We start from the raw sequence: 25,377 nt of genomic DNA on the forward strand, positions 1-25,377 counted from the left end.
AGAACAAAAACATAAAAGAGTTTCGTGTGGCAAGTGCCTAAGTACGTGGTAACACTTTTGGAGTTCTAGTTAGCTTTTGGAACTAAGAGATCGAGTTATGTTTCAAACTCGAGTTTAAGAGTCAGCTTCCAACAAAAAAAATCCCCGTCTTCTTTTTTTGACTACGATTTACACTCGACTTCTCCCCCCTTCTTTCTTCTCTCACTTCCTTCACTCCCATTTCTCACTCACATCAAAAACCCTAATCTCCAGTTCCGCCATGGCCGATCTTCCTCTGGACGACGACGCCGGAGGATCATCATCCAGGCTCAAGGATGACGAGCTCTGCATGGAGATCGACCCGCTGTTCCGAGAAAGCACCGCCACCACGGACGACTGGCGCAAGGCTCTCGCCAAGGTCGTTCCCGCCGTCGTCGTTTTGAGGACTACCGCTTGCCGCGCCTTCGATACTGAGGCCGCCGGTGCTAGCTATGCCACCGGCTTTGTCATCGATAAGCGCCGCGGGATCATCCTCACCAATCGCCATGTCGTCAAGCCTGGTATGATTCTCTCGTTTCTTTGTTTGTTGTTGTTCTCGTTGCTATTTTCGCTATTGAATTTGCTTTCGAGTTTGTATATGTCTGTTTGAATAGGTGATAATTGCTTCAGAAAATCGATTTGGATACGGTTGTTGACTGGTTGGTGGTTTAGGGAAATGAGAGTTTACGAAATGCGAATACAGTTGAATTTGTCTGTTATTGTTTCAACTGTGATTATTAAACTAGGGTGTGGAGAGGATCTTGAACCTACATTGCTATCGTTTGATTCCTTTTATTTGATTCGAATGTGCAGGACCTGTAGTTGGGGAAGCTATGTTTGTGAATCCCGATTTATCGGGATCGGGTCTGTTCTCTCCCCTCTCTATATGCATATGTTTGATTTATCGTACACTGCCATTGCCTTCTTGGTGTTTATAAACGGTTCATGGGAAGTATAAGGATGTGGTAGGTTGTCAGCTTTCACCACTTATTGTTTGAGGTAAGGTGTTGTGTTATACCAGATTTGAGAGGCGCGTCTTGAGAGCAGTACAGTGTTGGGGTTCTCCACCAATTGCTTTTTTTGTTTTGTTTTTGGTTAGATCACTTAGATGTGTTATAGGAATTCATTAGAAATTGACAAAGTGGATAAAATGAAAAAATGGAGTCACTACTTTTCTTTTTGGTTCCTTTCGAGACCAAGACTTCATCAAACCTAGTAGGGATGCACAAACTATCAAGTGGTGCACTTGCAAAAGCATTCCCTGTTCAATTATGGTGCAACAAGATTAGAAAACGCTTTCTCACATGTAGCCTAAATCAAACGTCTGACCCTTTTCCTCAGCACACAGATGTTTTTAATATTTAATATGGACATCTTATGTCTGTTCATTGACTAATATATCTTTTTCTGAACAGGTCCATGATTTTGGGTTCTTTTGTTATGATCCTGCTGCAATACAGTTTCTGAAGTATGAAGAAATTCCTCTTTCACCTGAGGCTGCTTCCGTTGGATTAGAAATCAGGGTTGTTGGTAATGATAGTGGTGAGAAGGTGAGAAACATCACACTGTGTTTTGACCTTACACCTTTATTATGATTCATATAATTTCATAATCAGCTAAGATCCAACATTGTTAGGGGCTAATTAACCATCTCCAACCTAAAAGGCTGAAAATAGTGATGGGGCCTAAATTTGGCACTGAAAATATGTGGAATTCATTGATCTGACATCAAACATCTCATTATAATTCAAGAATTTAATTTTTTTTGTAATAGATGATTATTTCTAGTAATTGAAATTATGATAAAAGTTAATCCATAAACTTAATTATTTATTTTATTTTTCTTTACATATTTGTGTTAAAATTTTGTTACAAATTCTTATTTTTTTTCCTTTAGTAAATAAATTATATTATGATGAAATTAGTCCTTACACTTTAATTATTTATTTTAATTAAAATTTAACTTATTTTATTCATTTTAGGTGCTTTCTTGACTTTCTTCAGTCATTATAATTATATATTTAATGAATTAATCAATTGATAAAAGGTGGATGACAGTATTAATCATCACAATAAGTTGATGAAAGAGTGGGCCCTACTCAATAAACAATCTTCCAGTCAAAAGGCCAAAACTTAAAAGAATCGTTAAGGGCAGCTTTGGCCTTTATCAGTGCGGTTTAGACCTCACCTAATGCCCTTTCGTCCTTAACTTAAGGGGGCTGGAGATGATAGGTGCTAAAAGAGGGCCTTTTAGCACTTAACTTAACTTAGGTTGGTTGGAGATGGTAAGCATCGTACTGTATGCATGCTATCACTCATTCTGCAGATGACTTGAATTGAAGTTGCATTTTCATTTCCAAGCTGTCCGCAAGAGTTTCTTTAACTGGCATCTAATTATTAATGTTGTTTTTTTTTTTTTAAAGAAACAGCTGTTTATAAAAACAAAAAGCAATATACAAGGAGGCGGACAATGAATCCGCTTTTGGAAAACTAAAGAGACAGCATAGAACAGAGGCTGCTACCTCTTGATGCTAACTCAAGATCTGTACAATTGATCTGTACATGAAACACATTCTTATGATTCTAATGCTTGTCTTTTTAGTTGTAGCTATGACAAATTTTTATTATAGTTTGAGAATCAGACTAGATGCATGTCCATTTGACTCTATTTGAAATGAAGTTCTAATTTCACTTCCACTTATTATTTTATTATGGCTGTGCATGTGCCTTTTCTTTTTAGTGTTTCTTCTGTTGAATCTAGGGCTTATTTGAGGGACTTTGTCACTAGAAAACTCTGTTTTTACTAAATGAATGTTTTACCTCCACTATTTAATAAAATAGAAATTACTCATCATGGCTCCTTTTTGGCCCAGTTGTATCAAGATATTATGTTCATTCTTCTTCGCTCCTGGTAATTTGATCTAACGATGATGGTTTTGACCGGAGGCTAGGCTATGATGATAGTAATTTACCCAGCACCTTACACTTCCGCCCCTTTTTTGATTGATACTACCAATCATGCTATTATGCTACACTGATGTTAGGTTTTGATTACTAGCCTAGTGATTAAATTAGTACATACATGTGTCTATTTTGTGGACAGGTATGCCATGATGATATTTATAAATTGTTTCATGGTGATGCAATACAGTTGAGATGTCCCTTCTTTGATTTATTTTTTGTTTTTAGGTGTTCATTTTAGCTGGTACTCTTGCTCGTTTGGATAGAGATGCTCCCCATTACAAAAAGTATGTAACAGCTTGTCATTGCTTTATTTTAGTTTGATTTATTTGACAAGAAGAATGAGATGACATGCCTTTAAATATATTCTAGAAGTCTTCTTATTGTTGTATGATATATTATTATATACTATAAATCAATTGAATTGACTAGATCAAGCAGTCAACATGGAACCCCGCCTCACAAGGAAAACAGAATAGGTGGTAAACCAGAGTTACAACCCACCCTAACTTAAACTAAAATTGATACTCCATCCTTTCATTGAATTTTTTCTTGTAAAGCTCTGTCGTCCCTAAGCTCTGAGGCTGTGTGTGGCTGTATACTTTTTGATCTTTACTTCGTTCAAAAGTAACTATTAAAGAAACCAAGGGAAGCTTTCAAGCAATGGAGACTTTAATACTGTTACCAACATAGCTCTTTTAAGCGGTGCAATTTAACTTGGTATCTGATGTATGCACTCTTAAATGCACACATATTGCTGCAGTTTTGCTCCAGGAAAATCATACATTGTTCTGCCTATGACAAAACACCGTATAACCTGCCATGTCATAGAAAACAAAGCTTCTAATCTCAAAACTGTAATTACTACAAATACATGTAACAACACATTCCAACTATTATATCAACCCACCTTTTATCTAAGGCAATGTATATGTGTTGTTTTTGATATGTTAATTTTTTTAGAGGTGCTCCACCCCTCCCCCACACCCCAGAAAAAAAAAAAGAGAAAAAGAAGAAGAAGAAAGGAGGCCAGTCTGGCAATCTATGGTAGCCGATTCCATTTAAGCTTTTAAATTTACAACATTAACGACTTTTATGGTCTTTTCTGATGAGTGATTGTGTTCTCCATGCATTCATGCATATTTTTCTGAGTCCTTTACATCTACTTTTATTCCTTTTTTGATGAGTGATTGTGTTCTATGGCAGGGATGGCTACAATGACTTCAATACATTCTATATGCAAGTAAGTGGAATGTGTAAATATATTTGTGCATATCTGTGTAGCATTGACACCGGCACCGACACTGACACGGAAAATCTAAAAAACATTGAAGTGTCGGGCCGTGTCGGAGTGTTGGGAAGTGTCGGACACTTCGACACTCAAACCTTAGAAGTGTCGGTGCTACATAGGATGACATGCCTTTTTGTTTTTGTTTTTTTTAATTTATTTGGATTTTATACTTCCATATAGCTTCTGTTGTCCTATGTTAGAGCAACTTTTGTGTTTAATGTCTTTAGTTAATGGAATGATGCAGAGTTTTCATTGTCAGAGAATCCATGGCCTAGGAAATGAAAACTAGATAGAAACAAAGAGTAATAAATAGAAACAAAAGGGCTAGCAGCCACACAAGAAGTGAGCCTCACTTTGCTAAATCCAACAGATTCAACATACTAGAATCGTTGCCAAAAAATTAGCAATAACCATCATCTGTATCTCTATGATGAGATGAATTTCAGTTTATGCTGTCATTATCCACTGGGATGTGTGTTTTGGTGTTATTTCAGCTTTAGCCTAAACTTCCGTTCTTATACTCATTAATGGTTTCTCTATAGGCTGCATCTGGTACTAAAGGTTGGTCCAGTGGGTCTCCTGTGATTGATTGGCTAGGTAGGGTGGTGGCTTTGAATGCTGGTAGCAAGTCGTCAAGTGCATCAGCCTTTTTTTTACCACTGGAACGAGTAAGTGTACATTTTAGTGCTTAATTGCAACTTTAAGTCTTTAACCCTTATATTGGCTCAAAAACATGCACTGCTCCATCGGTTTGCTGTATGGTCAATCTTCACCCTCTCTGTCTGTCAACAGGCGTGATAAATACTTTTCTCATTTCGAGTTTGGGTCGGACTCTTTACCTGTTAAATTCCACGTGACATCTTCCTCCCCTGAATCCCCTCATACTGTGGATCATGTGATAAAAGCACATTTAATCATTTGAAGTGGGACAGCACGGCACATAGTCAAAATTCTGACTTGTACTATTGAAACTACCCATCATGGAATTGGTGTGATGATAAATTGAATAGTAGTGTTGAAATCTATAGAGATGGTGTGGATTGACCATTAAGCAATTTCAGAGTGCGAATTTGCAACGACAACAAGGGTGCAATTATTAATTAATCCCCATCTCTAATGAAATACTTGGTTTACATGATGCAATAATCCAGATTTGGACAAGAATGACATGATTTTATTAAAACTTCAGGTTGTGAGGGCATTGAAGTTTCTCCAAAATGGCCGAGATTCTTTTGGCAGAAAATGGGAGGCAGTTTCGATACTGCGTGGTACACTTCAGGTTTGTGTTTGATTTGTTTCCAAGCAATTCACTTCAAATGTTCTATTATTTCTACTTTTACAAGTTTGATGTATATCTATCCACTGTTTACCTATGTTGATTATCTCTGCAACCTGGTTGGTTAAAAATTTGGCTGAATTGCTACTGGCTGCAGTTGTTACTGAACAAAATGTTAAATGATTGTATTCATTAATATCAAATTTTGAAAACATTACGGGTTTTAAACTATCTGCCTTGGTTTTGATAATGCTAATGTAGTTGGAGGGATCTATGTTCTGAGATGTAACTTATCTCCGAGCTCTGTTGTAGGTCTCCTGTCAGTTCTTATCATATCATCCTCAGTGACCTATTCCCTCATGTTCTCGCAATAAGTAGACACTAATCACACTATTTTGAATCTTGGTCATGAATTTAGATTGAACATGTGCTGTTAGTAGAGCAAGCTTCCTGTTTTGTTCTCCTTCATTGGGGTTTTTTATTTTTTTATTTTTTATTGAGTCAGTGCTTTCGTTAGCTGCCATGCTAAGATTATTAAATTCACAATGTACTTAAAAGGTGAGTGTTCTTGAAGACTGGTGGGGTTGCGTAATTGCGTGTGTGTGTTTTGTTTTTCTTTTGCTCATATGTCGTATATTTTTCCATGACAGTGTCAGGTAGTTGCCGACTTATTATACTAAGAGCATCCAACAGCTCTTGTATAAATTATCTATTTGAGAGGAGAAAGTTACACACTGTAAAATAAACAGCTCTTCTTAAATATCCTACAAAATTAAATGCTTTCATGTATAATTTAATGAATCCATAAATTTTATATATTTATTTAAATGAATCAAACTCAAATGTTTTTTTTATCAACGTTTTTCCTTTTTTGATGAGAGATAGTGAATTCTAAAAGGAAAACAATAGGTTTTAGAGATTTTGAGATAGGTATCCCTTTTGAGAATTTTTATAGATATAGAGATTCTCTCTCTTCCCACTTTCTCTCTAGAATTGAGGATGCTTTACATTAGCTGTGGAGCAGAATTTTTAGAAGTGCTTTCCCCCCTAAACTACAGATAATTCCAGTTATACAGGAGCTGTTGGATATGCTCTAAGATGATATTAAGATTTGTGTTGGATGGTTGTTGATACTGTGTTTCACGATTGTTATTTCAACGCAATCGATGTAATTTATGATGTAGGTAACATTTGTCCATAAAGGATTTGATGACACACGACGACTTGGCCTTCAAAGTGAAATGGAGCCGGTCTTTTATCTTTTGTACAATTGTCCTATCTTTCATAATTTCCATGAAAAGTGGAGCGTCTTAAATGACTCTTGCTTCGGATTTTGCAGAGAGTTTGTCATGCATCTCCTCAGGATGAAACTGGAATGCTAGTTGTTGAATCTGTGGTAAGTATGGTTGCACAATTTTACACTGCATAAAAAACTTAATTCTTATATATATATTCTTTTTTTTATCGGTGGGGTGTAAATATTTGGTTCTATTGCAATGAGTCTGGACTTGTTTCAGGTGCCAGGCGGTCCAGCTCACAAGTGTTTGGAGCCAGGTGATGTACTTGTTTGCATCAATGGGGAAGTAAGTTATGTTCTTCTTCTCATGTTCACTTTGCCATATATAGATTTGAGCCCTTCTTGTAAGGGACAACTATAAAATTGGCTGCTTTTAGTATTGTTCTTTGTTTTCTGTCCTTCCATATGTTGGTATGTATTAGTATATTTCATTCTGGGATCATCAGATTGGATGTTATGGGAGTAGGATTAAATGTAGTTTTAACTCACTGCAACCGACTCTTTTAAAACCATAACAATTTCTGCCAATGTCACATTCACCGTCAATTTCACTAATTGTTGACATGACATCAGGGGGGTCCACAAAATCAAAACATCTAAATCACATTTAGGGGTTGGCAGCATTTCCAGATTGGGGTGGTAAGAAGCTGCTGCAACTTTGGATTGTAGGTTACATGTTAAATAAGATATCAAGGACAGGGGATGAAAGAAAAACATCACTCCTGTTTTTCTTGTTTCCAAGTGCAATTCATCTATTTACCAATCCATATATATTTCCTGGAACTAGACCTCATAATTTTCTTTGACTAAGTTTCTGCTCTTGACATAACATATTTTGAACAGCGTAACATATATGATTAATGTTATAACTACAGTTCCTTTTTCATATTTAACCAAGTAATACTAACACATAAAATTCCGATACAGGTAATTACCCAATTCCTAAATGTGGAGACATTACTTGATGACAGTGTAAATCAGAAAATTGAAATACAGATTGAAAGGGGTGGCATACCATTGACCGTAAACTTTCTGGTGAGAGTTGAACGTGTTTCATGTTTACTAACAAAGAATCTCCTATCTTTTGTCTCAAAAGTTGAGTGCATCATCTATCAATTGGTGCTCTATTTTGCAATATGTAGCACCTCTGTTTACTGCTCATATGCTGTGTACAAGTATGAAGTTCAAGTTCAAGTTCAAGTGTTCAATCATCACCTTGAAATTAAATATATATTGGCTGAATATATGACATTGCAGATGCTAAATTCTAATAATATTAATTTTTTATTCTCAAAGCGTTGAACCATCTCCTTTAGGGGACTTCAGAAAAACTCAGTGCATACCCACTTATTCTGGATGCCCTTATATCTGTCATATGCTATTATTATTATTTTGCATGCTAGAGTCCATATTCCTTTGTGCTAGCATTCAAATTTTGAGATAGGGGCATGGCATGCAACTAGTGGATCTGTATCATTTACTTGGTTGCACTGAAGTGATATTTGTGTCAGTTTCAGTTTCCAGTTTTATAAATGTAATTTCTTAAAATCAGTCAAAACTAATAGCACTACCAAAAATTAAATATTATCCTGTTTATTTTAGGTGCAGGATTTACACTCGATAACCCCTAATTACTTCTTAGAAGTAAGTGGTGCAGTGATACATCCTCTCTCATATCAACAGGTAGGTAGATTATTGCTTCATTTTTTTTGGGTACTGTCGTCTTTTTTTCTTGGTCTACCGTATTCACGATTGATACGAAGTAGTTTAGGTTATGCAGTCTGCTTTGTGTAGAGATTGCACTCACACATGTTGGGCATAAGGTTAACAAGCAAAAATGGTTTGCATATTGCATGTGAGAGAGTTAGTTAACAGCTCCTGACAAAAATTAAATAGAATAAGTTTTGAAGATTTCTGAAATCGTAGAGTTGGAGGAAATATGGTCTCTAGAGTTTAGTCTCTTGCAGCGTTATAGCTTCTGTTTCAGTGGACTTGAGAGCTTACATCATTTCTTAGTCATGATTGACTGGAGGGTATCTGAGTCTAGGCTTGTTTCTTTGGGGGTCTTTTGTCCATCAAATAAGGGTTGTCACTTGGCGGTGTTTTGCTTTCAAGTCTTTGGTGTTTTTGCTTGTTACCTCTTGTCCACTTTTATTGTTTCATTCTGTTGATTGGCCAATTGAATTTACTTTCCTTGATTTAAAAAAATAAAAAATAGAGTTGGTTGAAATACAGGGAAACCTGTGATGAATCATGTTTTTTTTCCTCGTGGTACCATGGCTCTTGTTTTCATCTAGATTGTCCTGCTCTATAGTCCTTTGAATTTCACAATGTGCTTCTATACTTGTGGTACAGGCTAGAAATTTCTGCTTCCATTGTGGCCTTGTGTATGTGGCGGAACCAGGGTATGTTCTCTTAATCTTGTGGTCTATATATATCTTAGTGTTACCACTACGAGTAAAATATGCAATGCTGATGTCTGTTTATATCAGGCTGGGCTTCTACTTCTAAGGATTTTAGGGATTATAGTCTTTCTTCTATCATTCTTAATTGGCAAGCAGTTATAATTTAAGCCCTAGACGCCTATTCTTTGACTTAGGAATAACAGATGGGCTGCTAAGCTTCTGTCTTATGCTTCTCTTTTGTATTCAAAAGCGGATTCCTTGTGTGCTTCCTTGTATATTGCCTTTTGTTTTAATAAAAAGCTGTTTTGTTTTTAAAAGAGTGTTTATATCAGGTTGCCATTTGTTTCAATGAAGCCAGTAATAGTTATGTATTTCAATGAACGCGGTAATAGTTATGTATTTCAATGAAGTCGGTAATAGTTAATGTATTAATATGTAATGATTCGCTTGAACTCTTCCGGTTAGAAGCCAAATAAAAAACAAAACAAAATTTATTGGAAAGTTTTCTTAATTACCATCATGCAACCTTGCAACTATTTCCTGAGTTGTTTTAATCATAGAACAGTAATGGTCTTGGGATTGGTGCTAGAAACTTGTCTGTTACCATTCTATTGTTTTTCTTCTGGTTCCTTTTCATTTACGGCTTGATGACAAGTTACATTGTGGTTGATGTGGTGTTGATTGCCACATGATACATCTAAATCCACCTTGTAGCTGTTTTATCATATACCACTTTGTTGTTTAATATATGTTTAGACTGGAACATTGCTTTAAGTTCTGGTGTTAAGTTGTCTTAATCTGATGTTTTTTATAATGGATTTATGTAGTAGGGTTCATAGGCGTTTGGATCTTTATTTCATTTTTGTTGGCCTCTTGAAAGATGACCTAGTATTTATTAACTTGAAATGTTTCAAATATATGCTCTTTAGAGCTGGAGTTCCTCGCCATGCTATCATCAAGAAGTTTGCTGGACAGGAAATATCACAACTTGATGATCTAATTTCAGTTCTATGCAAGCTATCACGGGGTGCTCGAGTGCCTTTAGAGTATGTGAGCGACATGGATCGTCATCGGAGGAAGGTATATATTGATTAATTCTTAGAACATATTTCAGTAATTATTGAAATAAACTTGGTGTCTTATAAATGCTTGTATATTATACAGGATTAAAGACGTTAAATTTGCATAATTCATCTTAGACTCTACAAAATGGAAAAGTTCTGATTTCAAGCAATGGTGCCTTCTAGATACTGCTCACTACTCATTAGCATAGTCTTGTCTTGTGACTTCTGTATGAAATCCTGCAGATGCTCTTTACTTGTTAATGTTTATTCTTTTCATGAGACACGAAGTTCATTAAGAATATTACTACTATCCTAATGGCTAAAAAAGTCCGACAAACACAAAGATATGAATGAGCTACAAAGGAAGACAACTTCCGGATAAGTCATTCCCCCTTCAACTGGAATATTTAAGCTTGTAGGATATGTTACAAAGCTCATTGACTTGGAATCGAAAGAAGCAAGCAATCTCTCTTCGTCCGAAATTCCCGCTCCCTCCACTTGGTCAACTCCTGCAAATCAAGCTAGGAAATGGCCAAAGTTCTCTTCGAACAGTCGTGACCTTATTGGCTCTCTTTATTGAGTAATCTTCTGCCCAAAGAAACAATTGTCAAAGAATTTTTAATTCTGTTAGTATGAAGAGACTCCAGTTCTTGTTTTTCAGTGACATCACATACTTTAGCACTTCATCTATTGTTATATTTTTTTTTATGGGATAAGGTTTTACATGCTTCATACCATCATTGTAGGCATTATTTATTAATGTAATGGAACATACACGTAATAAGATCTCTCTCTGTCTCTGTCTCTCTCTCTCTTGATGAACTATTTTGGATGGCTGCAGTCAGTCCTGGTAACTGTGGATTGCCATGAATGGTATGCCCCTCCACAGATTTACACCCGTGATGATAGTACTGGTCTTTGGACTGTGAAGCCTGCTTTTCAGCCTGATGCGAGTCTACTTTCATCTGGTATTAATGATCATGATGGTGGAAGAAGCCATACAGTCCCTCTATGTACTAAGACCACTTCTGTCGGACACATGCATCTTAATAGCCACGCTGAATTGATTGATGGCGTCACCAGTATGGAGACCAGCTATGAACATGCTTCTGAAGGAGGACATCCTCAGGATGAATCTGATGTCGAAGCAAAAAAAACGTCGAGTAAATGAGGACTTTCCTTCTGATGGTAATGTCATAGCCGACTGTTCCTTTCTTGACACTAACGAAGTTGATCTGGACGAAGCAAATACCGTGGAGAATTCTGTGAAGAGAGATTTTCAAGGTGAAAATGTGGCAGCAGCTAATTCTTCACTAGCTGAACGTATTATTGAGCCAACTCTTGTTATGCTTGAGGTAACTTCTTATATCATAACCATCAATTTTTTTTTTCGGTCGTGTAAGTTTATATTTTGCCAAGTTGTGTCTCAGTCTAGTGAATTATATATATTTAGTTTATCACGTCATTTTATATTACAAACAAACCAAGTCAGTTCGGTTGTTATTGCTGTTTTTATTTTATTTTTCTTTTATTAGCTTTTTTGTCGCGTGTGTGTGGGATGGATCTGCTCTCGCTATCTCTGCTCTTGTACATACAAATATGACGTTTACCACCAGAAGAGGGTTCAACCTGAGATGAGGTTGTTTACCGGCTGAAGCAAAGTTTTTTTTCCCTGTTCAAAATTGGCACCAGTAATAATATTGTTAAAAATTGAACGGTGCTTGTTTACATTTTTTTTCTATGGCTGGGTGGTTGACCATGGGAAGCCAACTCCTTTCATCCCCAATGTGCCCTGACTCTCCATGATACACCAGTACTGGCCCAATATCCCTGTTAACTAAATCTGAAAGAAAAAAAACGATTGACCCCAACAGTTCCACAAATTTCTGATTTCAGCAGTGAGCACCAGAAAATTTTCCGATTGTTGAGGAAAAAAAAACACCTTGGGAGACCAGCAAAGTTGGCACTTGCCTTTTCTCACTGCATCCTCTGTCTGTCTTTAGCTTGTTCTCTGTAAGGGATTTTATGTTCTGAGAAGTGAGAACTCGCAATAATTTTGTTTGTACTCTTATTTTATTGGTTGGCAAGGGTTTTGTTTTTAAATGGATTGGTCGGCAACTCTTTTAGCAAAATGATTTTCAATGTTTTTACATCGATGCTCAGATGATATGTAATTCTATCTGCTCTTTTTGGCACAGGTATTATATATAGTTTTAGGGCACATATTGGTGCGGTACTTGAGTTTATCCTGTTTTAGGGTTTTCATCAGTTTTCTTCATGAAAGCAAATGTTTATATTAGATAATTTTTGGAATCTGAAGGTGTGTATTATATTTTTGCAGGTTCATGTGCCACCATCATGTATGCTTGATGGTGTACATGCAGAACATTTTTTTGGGTCGGGTGTCATTATATACCATACTCAAAACATGGGATTGATTTCTGTTGACAAGAATACTGTTGCAATATCTTCATCTGATGTGATGCTCTCATTCGCTGCATATCCAATTGAAATTCCAGGGGAGGTATTATATGCAATGTTGACATGTGTTGATTGTGTAATTCAGTGTGAGATGGACATATTCACGGTGCCTTGATTTTGCTTAATCTGCAAAGTTGAATTTTAGGTGGTTTTTCTCCATCCTGTGCACAATTATGCTCTGATTTCATATGATCCATTGGGCCTGGGTGCTGTTGGTATCTCGCTCGTAAGTGCTGCTGAACTGCTTCCTGGTAGGGTTAAATTTTCATTTCATCACATTTGCCTGATTTTCCCCGTCAGTTTACATGCCGTGCATGTGAAATGCATTCTGTACGAGTTAATTTATTACTATTTTAAAGATACATCTTTTTTTATGGGGTTAATTTCTGTAAGCGTATAGTAATAGGTATACATATATCCCGAAGTTTGGCCTGTGGGACACTTAAATTTGGTTTTGCTTGACCCAGGAGGCTTGTTTGGTTATTTGACTTATTTCCCATTCATTATCTTTGTTTCGCATATGTGGTACTGACCCAACTGCCTGGAAGATCGGGCAGGTTCATTGGGTGCCTTTACATGACTGCTGTCTCTGCATATTGTTTTATTATCTTCAAGTTGTTAAAAGGTTGATAATCTGATTCAGTTCTCATGTCCTTGCATTTTGGCGGTCTGCTTCTTTGTAGTCCATTAACATGCCTCATATTCTTCGATTTTTTTTTTGAAATTTTAAAGTATTGTAATTTGATTCAGTTCTCGTGTCCTTTCATTTGGTGGTCTGCTGCTTGTAGTCCATTGATATGCCTGAACAGTTTACTTATAAATTAATTTTATGAGACAGAGTCTGCAGTATGTCGTGGGGATTCTGTTCATCTTGTTGGGCTAAGTAGAAGCCTGCAAGCAACATCTAGAAAGTCTATTGTGACCAACCCTTGTGCTGCAGTAAATATTGGATCTGCTGATTGCCCACGTTACAGAGCAACCAATATGGAAGTAATCGAGCTTGATACTGGTAATTGGAGTTACTGTTGCTTGTATCACTTTTTTTAATTTTCAAAAGTTTCAATGAATAATTTCCATAATTTTGCGTCTACGCGGTTCAGATTTTGGCAGCACATTCTCTGGAGTTCTTACCGATGGACATGGAAGGGTCAGAGCTATTTGGGGTAGTTTCTCAACTCAGGTGCATACTTTTCTCCTTCGCAATACAAAGAAAAAGAGAAACAAGAAAAAATTCACGTATTTCCTTATACTTCAGGTAATTTGATTTTCATTATTGATTCGTATATGCAGCTAAAATTTGGTGGCAGAAGCTCTGAGGATCACCAATTTGTGAGAGGTATAATATGTACAATCAGTCAAGTCCTTGACCAAATCATATCTGGTGCTCAAGGCCCTCCGCTTCTCATTAATTGTGTCAAAAGACCAATGCCTCTAGTTAGAATTTTGGAGGTTGAACTTTATCCTACCCTGCTTTCAAAAGCCCGCACTTTCAGACTAAGTGATGATTGGGTCCAAGTACGGCTTCCTGAAACTGAGTACTCATTTCCTTTTCCTTGAATTAGATGAAATAATGAAACTAGAGGCGGTACTTTAGGAGTTCCATTTATTTCTCATTTGGGAGGTTCATTATTATGCCCCTTTTGTTTCAAAATTTTGACATCTCTGTTTTGTCCATTTTGTATCATTTCAATTTCTTTTTTATGAGTCTCTTTTCTTCCCAGAACAAAAATGTTTTGATGAATTTTTGCAACTCTTCTTGTCGCGCCATGTACAATAGGATAATAGCTCCTGTAGACATTTACGCTGGATGTGTTACCATTACCCTGTGATTTCGTTGCTGCTTATTAGTCAATTGTTATTTCTGTAGGTACTAGTCAAGAAAGATCCAATGAGACGACAAGTTTTAGGTGTGAAAGGATGTTTAGCTGGATCTAAAGCAGAAAATCTGTTAGAGCAAGGAGACATGGTATTGGCAATCAATAAGGAGCCAGTCACATGCTACCGTGCTTTAGAAAATGTCTGTCAAACATTGGGAAAAGATGAACAGAGATGGAAAGCTTAGCATGACCATCTTCCGTCAGGTAAAGAGAGTTTTAACTGCAATGCCTTTACCTGTCATTTTAGGATTTATATGATTTTAGGAGAAGAGAGTGGATCGTTTTTTCATTTACTATTTGATTTTCTCTTATAGAGTATCTCAAACATCCATTTGTATTATTTGCCAGGGGCGTGAAATTGATATTCTCGTTGAAACAGATATTAGGGATGGAAGTGGCACTACTCGTGTGATAAATTGGTGTGGATGTATTGTTCAGGATCCCCATCCCGCAGTGCGTGCTCTTGGATTTCTTCCAGAAGGTCATGGCCAGGTGAGAGTCTTGCTTGAACTTGTAAATGTTTGCTTTTAAGAATCTTTTCGTCTATTCATAATGACAGGATATCTGCATGGTTATTGTCGAAACTTGACCCTCTCACACACTAGACCAGATTTCAGGATAGAAGTTATGTCTTTCTAGTAGAAGAAATGCTACTATCTAAACGAGCATCGGGGGGGGGGGGGGGGGAGGGATTAGTTATTCATTTTTCCTCCCTGCCCACAATATGTATTATGCCTTTTTTGGCCATTTACACTAGTAACTCTTTCATGCTGGTGATTGTGGGAGGCATTTGAGTTGGACAGTGTGATACTGAGAGAGAGAGAGAGAGGGGGGGGGGGGGATTTAAAGCTATGAAGATTTTTTACTGGTAATGTTAGCTTGTACAGAGTATTGGTTGCTTGGTTGAAACAAATAGAAGGTCACCGAAGAATATTGAGTAGGAGAGGAGTAGAGGAACTGTGGGAATAAATTTCTCCGTAGGAGTAGAGGAACCTTGTGGGAATAAGTTTCTTCGTAGGAGTAGAGGAACTGTTGAAAACAACTTGTTTGTCTTTTCTTTTGGTCTGAAATGAAGTTCAGTTTTCTCAGTATGCTCTCTGCCTGTTCATTACCAGGTGGTGTCATGGTAGCCCAGCGCATCGATACGGCCTGTATGCTCTACAGTGGATTGTTGAAGTTAATGGAAAACAGACTCCTGATTTAGATGCTTTTCTGAGTGTCACAAAGGTACAGTTTTTCATTGTTCTCCGCTTTTGTTTCCTTTTCCTTTTTTTTTTTTGGCAAAGTTCCTTTTCATTTTAGATGCTTGTTTTTGGGATATTGATGTAAGGTCCACCTAGTGGGGAACCAAGGCTTTTTAATAAAGTGGTCATGTATTGCATGACTTTGAAGGCTTTGTTTAGAAGTCCATCTCCCTAATTGGTAGATACAATCATCTGTAGGGATGTTAGTGCGCACCCGTGGTTGTGTGCTAGTTGATTTATTCAGTAGAACCTCATTGAGTTCTTCTGTAATTGCTGATGCTAAATTAATAATCTTATATACCAGTCTAGAATCTTAAATGATGTACGTTGGCTCTATTCATTGCCAATGTCTGGTCTAGATGAAGCCCATTCGAGAAAATTTCTAATTAAAAAGGTTAGATGAATTGAGTAAAACTAAAAAAGATGTGATAGTAAGAAATCTAATGATTCGAATTGTTTTGTTCCGAAGCAAAGATATCCGCGGGGCGTTTTTTTTTATTGATTATATTGATAGGAATTCTCTTGTTAAAATGGACTTGTATTTCCTTGCCATTATTAATCTGTGATGCTCCTTTGGACATTGTATCAGGAAATAGAACATGGGCAGTTTGTTCGTGTACGGACCATCCACCTAAATGGAAAACCTAAAGTCCTAACATTGAAGCAGGACTTGCACTACCGGCTAACATGGGAGGTCAGATTTGATCCCGACTCCGCTATGTGGCGTCGACACACAATCAAGGCACTGGATTATACTTCTTGTCTAATAAAGAACACATGTTGTAATCTGGTGGAAATGTACTATGACATCCATTGAGACATCGAGTCATATGCAGGCAGGGAACTATCCGCATCATTTATTATTTGTGTATATTATCCTATTCTGGAATGGTATTATTTGATGAGAATTGTAATATAAAATTTTAGCCAAGGACTCGAGACTCCATAAACCAGGCGACGAAGCCAGAATATATATATATATATATATATAAAATTAAAACTGGAAATAAGTCCCAGAAAAATGAGAAAATGAATACAGCTAATCAATAGAGATCAGCTTTACCGACTTTCTACGCAATAACTACCCAACGGTCATATTGCAGACCCAAAAATCTATGTAATAATAACCACTTCACCACTCTTCTCTCTCTCTCTCTCTCTCTCTCTCGTTTTGATTCTCTGTCATTTCATTTCAGTTTTTTTTTTCAATCGATCTAAACCCAGGAAGGGTTTCCACCGTTTGGCTTTCATATTTGTAGTTCTACACGATTCAGATCTTCTCAGATCAATAAAGTATCGGATCGGATCGGTTTCTTTTGTGATCGGGGGTTTCAGTTGTCGTAGTATTTCGATTTCCATTGATTGTCTGTTTGATTCGAAAAAGGAAAAAGAGATTGATTGTGTCAAAGTTTGTGTGGTGTTTGAAAATCAATTTGATTGGGAAAAACCCTAAAAGCAGATCGAGATGGGTGATCCACTCAAAGAGGCTCTCCAGGTCTGGAGAAAGAGCAGCCACTATCAACATTACTCGACTAAATTGTCTGATCAGACCAAACATAATGTTGATAGTAATAAGCTCCGTCAGGCTGAGCTACAACAAAGACAGATAGACCGAGAAAATGCTCGGCTGGCTCTTGAGAACATGAAACCAACACTCGATTTGGAGCCCAGTTGGTGCACTCTACTCACCCAGCTTCAAACCTTACCTGGTTTTGATGCTTCTGCTTGGGGCTGGGGTGTTCTCAACTACACCCCTTACTACCGTCGCCACTGCACATAAGGCCTAAGCAATCACTCGTAATTAACAAAGGCATAAACTTGATGCTTCTGTTGAAACAGAACAATAAAAAACAGCTACCTTCAATTGGAAACAAAATTATAACATGAATGGACACAGATTAACTAGTTCAAAAGGAGAAAAAAGAAACTTGAATCCATTCAAGATTTTACCAATTTATTCGTATTGATCAAATAAAAATTGGATGGACACAGATTAACTAGTTCAAAAGAAACCAATTTGAAGGGGGTATGCATAGCACTCATGTTTGCAGTTGGTTGGAAAAAAAATAGACTTTCAGAAAGGGAGAAGACTGACACAAATTTTCAATAATCTGGTTCTATAAGATGAAGAGAATTTTGTAAGAACTTGGGGTCATCACACGGAAACAGAAGGTATTTGCAGTGGAAATGTTGAAATTGAGTCTGACTCTCAAACTTATGCAAAATGATAACACTTCTATGCATCCTCTTGGGTTCCTGCTTGCTAGTTGTGCTTCTATGATTTCCAAACTACATATTTTTAGAGAATGTAACATGGTTGTTGATGTCTTGGCCAAACAGAGTATTTCTCAGGAGTTGAGGCTGGTTGAGTTTCCTAATCCTCCTGCACATGCTGCGCATGCTTTCTTAGATGATCCGGCCAGTGTTGCTAGATCTAGGCGCACATGAGTCTGTTTTGATATTTAGTCTCTGTGTTTTTTATTTCTGGGCTTTTGTAACAAAAAAAATTGGAAAAAAGTTCCAATTTTATTGCTTCACTGATACATTCTTGACCTTCTCGAATGCAAGAGGTTCCACGCCTAACAGACACCGACTATTTTTTTGGCTGACCCCCAAACTTTAAGACATGGTCCTCATTGCAAACTGTGGTCTTTAGGGCTTAAAGTTTTTAGCCTCCATTACACCAATTTAGGCAGACCCCACAAAGAACTCTTTTAAGGAATTTAGAGCTACTTTTGTGAAACTCTTAGACTTCAGTGAAAGTTTGTAATGGACTTAGGTTGAGGAAAAGAGAGATATAGGCTTTATGTTTTAATTTTTCAAAAATCTGGAAAGCTATGGTACACCAATGACCATATATTGACCTTCGGAGGTTGAGCACATTCAAACTCAAAACTACGGGCAAGTGCAAGTATTAGATAATTTTAATAACATACAATGTATGACAAGGCAAAAAAAAAAAACTACAAGAGATCTTGAAAATCTCAGGTGAAGGAAACAATGCACCCTTCAGCACGAGTGAGCGTACGAAGTATCAGCACTCAAACCAACTACTCACCTCATACATTTATATATTCAGGTTATTATTATTACTAAAGACATTGTTAACAACAAGCAATTACAGAAAACCACAAGGTAAAACAAGAAGAATATTAACCTCAAGAAATGAGAATGTGGCACGCAGCTTGGTCACGAAATCTCGCACCTCAATTGCAGTCATTATCTTCCGTTCCTGCCAATCAAATCAAGAGCCATCGGCAATTCAGTTAGTGAGAACCACCTAGCTTCTTCTGTAATACACTCATGGCAATTCGAAATTACATGAACAACAGATGTAAAGCAAATCAAGAAAAGTCACAAACATGACAGAAAAAGCATCAACTTATGTATTATACATAAACATGAAACATGCATTGATTCTAGGATAAAACACACCTTACGAACTTTACTGCGGAGCAACAAAACATTAACAGATGAATCATGGTTCTCTCTAAACCTTTGATCATATCTTTCTCTATTGGATTTCTTACTTGAACGATTCATGTCACTCCAAAGACCCAAAAGGGTTTATACACCACAATCCAGAAAGAAATATGCTTTTGGAACTAAACTCACCAGAATCGGCGTCGGAGAGTCTGTGGAGGCTTCCACTACAAGAAAAATGACATACGACAACATTACAATAACAACATGCGTGTTTAGAGCGTTATTGATTATTATTTTCGACAACATGTTTATTTTATGCGTTGTGAAAAGTTATATTCAATTACATGCGTCACTTACATGTTGTTAATCTAGTTTTTGACTACTCATTCTGCGTGTTGTTATTTGGAAGTTGTCGATTCAACATATTTACAACTAGTATAAATGCATGTTATTAAAGGCTTTCAAACTAACAACATAAATGCACGTTGTTAAATGTGTATAAAAAACAATATGCATCATCTTATTAAATGTTTTACATAAGCTTCAAAATTTAAAAGGAAAACGGAAAAATAGTAAAGTTTCAACAATATATTATGCAAGTTGTTATTTTTAAGTTGTCAATTGACTAAATTCATAATATACATGAATTGCACGTTGTTTCATATTTTCAAAATGACAACATGCGGCATGTTGTCGTTTGATTTCCCTCATAAAGATAGAACAAACTTTGAAATTCAGTCATAATTTTTTTTTAGTTTAAACAAGTCCCGCTGTTTCGATTATAATTCTATTAATACCATGTCTCAATACAACCTCCTTTGGATCTGAACTGCTTCTTCTTCTCTACTCTCAGCCCAAACCTCATTTCTCTTCCACCATCTCTTCCAAATTCCGATGGAGATCCAATTCGAAGCCAAGAGTTCCGGCGAGGCGAAGCCGTTGAAGCTCGCTCCGGTCCATGTCGTAGTCAGCGTCGATCGCGACTTCTCCGACAACTCATTTGCCCTCACTAGCTCTGTTTTCAGGGACGTAGGTTCGTCACTTTTACCCCAATCTCCCATCCCCGAGGTACGCACTTGATTTCTCCTAGATTTTCAGTCTAAAATCATCCAAAGAGTATGACTTAGGGTTTAGGCTTTGTAGGAGGTGAAGAGCTTGCCGAGCAGCCCAAACTTACTAGCGGTCATTGACGAGTAAACAGACTTGAAGGTGCAGAAGGTGATGCTGGGACGAGTATGGATCTCTTCAAGGTATGATTCCAATCTAATTTATCATCTAGTTTTTTAGGTGTTTGATGAATTGCCTTAGTGATTCGAGAACTTGTAGTGTGCTGCTTGTGTTAAGTAAGAGCATAGATTCACCTATTCTGCTTGTATCTGTTTCGTTTGGCTTAGGAATCGGTTTTTCGACTTGATGAATCACCTTTTTGCTTCATTTCTAGTTGTTGTGTTCGGAAATCTTTATGATGAATTGCCTGAAATTGTTAATTCATAGTGTTGTTTGTTGTTTGAGAGCTTAGATTCACTAAATTTAACTTTATTTGTTTGATTCGGTGGTGATTTATGTGTATGGAAGTCGAGATCTCTAGGGTTTTGAATCCTCGCATTTTGATTTGAATTGGAATTGAGAATTGAATAATGTGTGTGGCGCAGGAATCGGCGATCTCAAATCTTAAGGAGTTACTAGCGGATCTGGTGATCGGTAACAACCCAATTCTGAGGATGATCCCTGGGAATGTGTTCATGCATGAGCAGGACTACAATGAAGCCTTCAAGTACACTCATACCAGCGACAATTTGGAACTGTATGTCTGCGTTTAACTTCTTAAATAAAGGTTCAGTGACTTTACTCTTTTGATTTGCTATCTCATTCAAGTGTCATAGTAGGAGTGACTTATTCTTGGGTTCAGGTGCTTATTAGGTTTTAATTCAAGTACCAGATGCATCGCCATACCTTGTGGTCATTTAAATTTAAGGCAGTATTGATCAGTTTCTTATATAATTAGCTTGTAGGGTTATTAACCATAAATATGAGGTTGTCATTCTACTGAGGCTTCAAACTTTGTACTTCTTGGATAATAACTGATAGCATTGATTCCACTGAAGTACTTCTTGGAGACCAATTCCAAATTGAAGGATCCAGAGAGTTGCAATTCATCCTTTGATTCCGTTTCAAGTAGGGTTGAGCAAGTATTTGATGATGTTGGTGTAAGTGAAAGTGAAATCCATGGGAAGACTGGTTATTGGAGAAAGAATTGGACTAGGTATTATACATGCCTGGTCAGACTCCCATATTCTGTCTTTAAAACTGTCAGTGTTCAATCCTAAGACAACTTTATACAATTTTCCTGGAGAGCTGTTTAATTTTCTTCTCTCATTTTTATGTTAGGTTCATATGGAGAAGTGTACCATGCTGACTGGAATGGCACAGTGAGTTTAATTTTAAAACCTATATGTCCATCCATATTTCGTGTGCAACTTAAGTTATATTTTGTTTCGATTGTTTGGGGTTTGTTTCCATATCACTAGCACTGTGGAGGTATGTAAATTAGTGGGTCATATAGTTGCATAGAAAAAGATAGCAACATCAGGTAAAGTAAGGCAAATTGCTGGTGTGTTTAATTGGGAAGCGATTTTTTCGAGTCAGAATTGCATTATTTCATAATTAGGACTCATATCCTGAGTATCCTCATTAATCTTAATGGTAACATCTGCAATTGCCATTACTTTTTGGAACCATGCATCTACTTAATTCATTAGCTGATGCTTGAAATCGTTGTGCTTTTTAATTTCACAGTATTAACAAGAGGAATTAAGATTGACGGTTAAACTTTTGGCTGGTGGATTGTTGTTGTGTTACAGGAAGTTTCTGTGAAGAAATTCTTGGACCAGGATTTCTCGGGTGCTGCTTTGGCTGAGTTCAAAAGATAAGTAATTCTCTAGTCCTTATGTGCATTTTAATGTTCTGCTTTAAAGTTCCAGCATTTTCAGGAAAAGAAAGAAACCAAATAAACTTACACCCTAGCAAAGTTGTAGACAAAATAAATTGGTATGGTATAGCTTTTTAAATTTAAGTTAAAACTACAAATGATAATTCTCCTCTCCTCACTTAACTTTTATGGTGGATTATGACTGTCCTCACATAAGCTCAATATCATTAGTTCCAAATCTGAATGTACCTTGTATGTAATCTTTGGTCTGTAATGTTAGGTACAGATAATATGTAGGCTGCACCATCCAAATGTTGTGCTTTTCATGGGTGCTATTACACGTCCTCCCAACATCACTATCATTACTGAGTTCCTCCCAAGGTATAAGATGAACTTCAAACAATATGAAATGGCGATTTGCAATCAACAACATATGCTTACATTTGTCATCTTTGCAATTTTAACTGGTCTATATATTAAAGGAGTAAAAAAAAACAATTTGGTAGTAACTTCACTGGTTTTATATACTAATATCTTTTGCACTAGCTTTATAAACTGTTTATAGAACATTATGTAAATGTGACTATCATACTCAATGTTTCTTTTTGTTATCTTCTTTTTATAATGCAGCAAACAGGTGATCAAGCCTTCTCTAGGACCTGGTCTAGTTTTGTAATTTACTGAGTAATACGAGTTGATGTTTCTCATTGTAGTTGTAATGGGAAGGATGCATGATGTATCAAAACTTTTTGAGGCATATATATATTTTCTATGGTTAAAGTGTGCACCAATATTGTGATGCAATCCTTGTGGTTAAATCTTGGTGAATATTTATAGAGTTATAGGAAAAAAGAGCCCAGTAAATTGGGTGTAAATTGTGTATTTATTGAATTCATATAATAACACATTCATAAAATGACAACATGCCCTGAAGTTGTCAAAACCTTGTAACAACATGCACAATGTGTTGCTAAAAAGTACAACGATCGTCTTGCATGTTGTTGAAAACTAATTACAACATGCAGAGCTTGTAGTTGAAAACTTACAACAACATACATAACTTGTTGTTAAAAAGTACAACTCGCAAAATGCATGTTGTTGAAAACTTACAACAACATGCAATGTATGTTGTTAAAAAGCACAACGTGCATCATGTTTATTGTTGAAAAATTACGACAACAAGCAATTTGTGTTGTCAAAAGAATACAACAACGTGTATGATATTTTTTACAACGTGCAAGTAGTGTTGTTGAAAATTTTAGACTTTTAATGACTTTGACATCTATAACATGCGCTGAGTGTTGTCAATTACTTTTGACAACATGCAATGAATGTTGTTAAATCTGTTTTGTGGTGTAGTGTTCAGGAGTTCAGAAGTGCGACCAGTTTGGAGAAGCCATTGGTTGGGTGTGGGAGTTAGTGAGTTGTCTGGAAAGACAGAGGCTTTGGGTTTGTAATGTCCGAGTCTGAGAACTCTGAAAGCACCCACCATTGTTGTTTCACAAAGCTATGTACGCTGTGTTCCAGATTCCATAGCCCTGACGGCTTTTGGAACACCGCAAGGGCATTACGAATGACTAGTTATGTCGTTTGGTCTCAAGCAAGCTCCTTCTATTTTCCAAAGGAAGATGGACAACATTTTTAAGCCATATTCAGACTTTTGCATAGTTTATATAGATGATATCTTAGTCTTCTCAAGAACTATGAATGAACATCTAAAGCACCTGGAGCAAGTCTGTAAGCTTATTGTCCATAAAGGAATCATTTTGGGACAAAAGAAGATACATCTGGTCAAAGGAGATATCGACTTTCTGGGTATTCATGTTAAAGATGGAGAGATTCGTCTCCAAGAACACATTTTTAAGAAGATCAGCCAATTCCCAGATCAAATCCTTGATGCAAAATCATTGCAAAGATTTTTATGAGTTGTCAACTTTGCCAGAGACTTTATACCTCAAGTAAGTACTAAGTGGTCTTACTGCCTTACTCTCACCAAAAATCAGCTCCAAGAAAAAATGGTGTTTTGCGGAAGATGACAGTAATACTGTCAAAAAGATCAAGGAATTAACCCAGAGTCTACCCCATTACAATTGCCAGAAGAAAGAGACTTATTTTGCAAACAGATGCAAATGATTATTACTAGGCAGAAGTGGTTCTGGCCATGACCCCGGATACCAATCAAGAAAAGATTTGCAAATTCATATCTGGAGAGTTTAATGCAGCAGAATTAAACTATTCCACTAGGGATAAAGAGGTGTTGGCTCTGATCAAGAGCATCAAAGGCGCTGAAGCATTCCTAGGAAACAATTTTGTAGTTAGAACTGACAATAAAAGAGTTAAAATTTTTAAAAACTACAAATTAACTAATGCAACAGATAGAGGAAGAGTATTAAGATGGAAAATGTTTTTATCCCATTATGAATATGATGTGGAAATGATTGCAGGTAACAAGAACTTCTTGCCAGACGCTCTCACTAGAGAAATGACAACATTTAGAAGAGAAGATGGAGATGGAGATGAAAGGCGAAATCCTAGGAGCAGGAAATCGAAACCACCTAGTCTTTGGAACAGATACAAAAAAGGAGACAAGACTGTCCGACCTCTACATGATGGACCAGGTTACCAATTCATCGTGTCTTATGAAGCAGCTGCATCGGCTCAGACCAAGACTAAAGATAAGATTCAACCAGAAGGTTGGGATGAAGAGTCCGAGAAAAGTACTGGAGGATCTGATGAAGAAGAAAATCTCAGAAAAGAATATTTGTTGTGTCCAAATGATACAACCTTAATTGATCGATCTCAGGGAAAAAGACTGGCTAGCCCGTCTCAAACGGCAGACGGTAAAGGCTTATCAAGTCCGTTGAAGGCTGCTGCTTTGCCAAAAAGTAGAATGCCCCCTTTTAGGGGAAAATGGTTGAAGTCACTGATAAGAAAAATATTCATGGCTATCCTTTGAAGATATTCAAAGAACCAATATTCAAAACGGAGAAGCTATTGGCTTTCAAGCATAAGATTGCTATGGATAACGTTCTACAAGCTTTCTATGAGGAAGACGAAGAACATCTGTTGAAAAGTCTCAATGCCTTGACAAAGGAATTGTATGGAGTC

The 25,377-nt window shown here is 36.8% G+C and overlaps 1 protein-coding gene and 1 long non-coding RNA gene across 3 annotated transcripts; both read left to right on the plus strand.

The window, feature by feature from the left end:
* The first annotated feature begins 144 nt into the window (after positions 1-144).
* Positions 145-16,867, plus strand: LOC126793275 (protease Do-like 7). Its single transcript, XM_050519741.1, is given in 27 exon segments — positions 145-539; positions 832-862; positions 864-882; positions 1,434-1,568; positions 3,208-3,266; positions 4,186-4,222; positions 4,813-4,938; positions 5,460-5,549; positions 6,731-6,796; positions 6,886-6,942; positions 7,064-7,129; positions 7,771-7,878; positions 8,446-8,526; positions 9,199-9,248; positions 10,163-10,328; positions 11,154-11,280; positions 11,408-11,667; positions 12,654-12,836; positions 12,939-13,044; positions 13,632-13,802; positions 13,894-13,973; positions 14,084-14,308; positions 14,661-14,836; positions 14,838-14,874; positions 15,019-15,162; positions 15,760-15,897; positions 16,504-16,867. Coding segments are annotated over 27 exon segments (3,246 nt in total). The 5' UTR covers positions 145-259; the 3' UTR covers positions 16,732-16,867.
* A 3,266-nt stretch (positions 16,868-20,133) lies between these two features.
* LOC126796509 (uncharacterized) lies at positions 20,134-23,056 on the plus strand. 2 transcript variants are annotated; one of them, XR_007672362.1, is made up of 6 exons: positions 20,134-20,408; positions 20,484-20,590; positions 20,993-21,603; positions 21,729-21,769; positions 22,202-22,650; positions 22,900-23,056. It is a non-coding gene; the product is annotated as an uncharacterized LOC126796509 (long non-coding RNA). The 2 variants fall into 2 exon arrangements; XR_007672361.1 differs by having other exon boundaries at positions 22,202-23,056.
* Positions 23,057-25,377: the final 2,321 nt, after the last annotated feature.

The sequence above is a fragment of the Argentina anserina genome, chromosome 5 (assembly GCF_933775445.1).
Source record: "Argentina anserina chromosome 5, drPotAnse1.1, whole genome shotgun sequence".
NCBI lineage: Eukaryota > Viridiplantae > Streptophyta > Magnoliopsida > Rosales > Rosaceae > Argentina > Argentina anserina.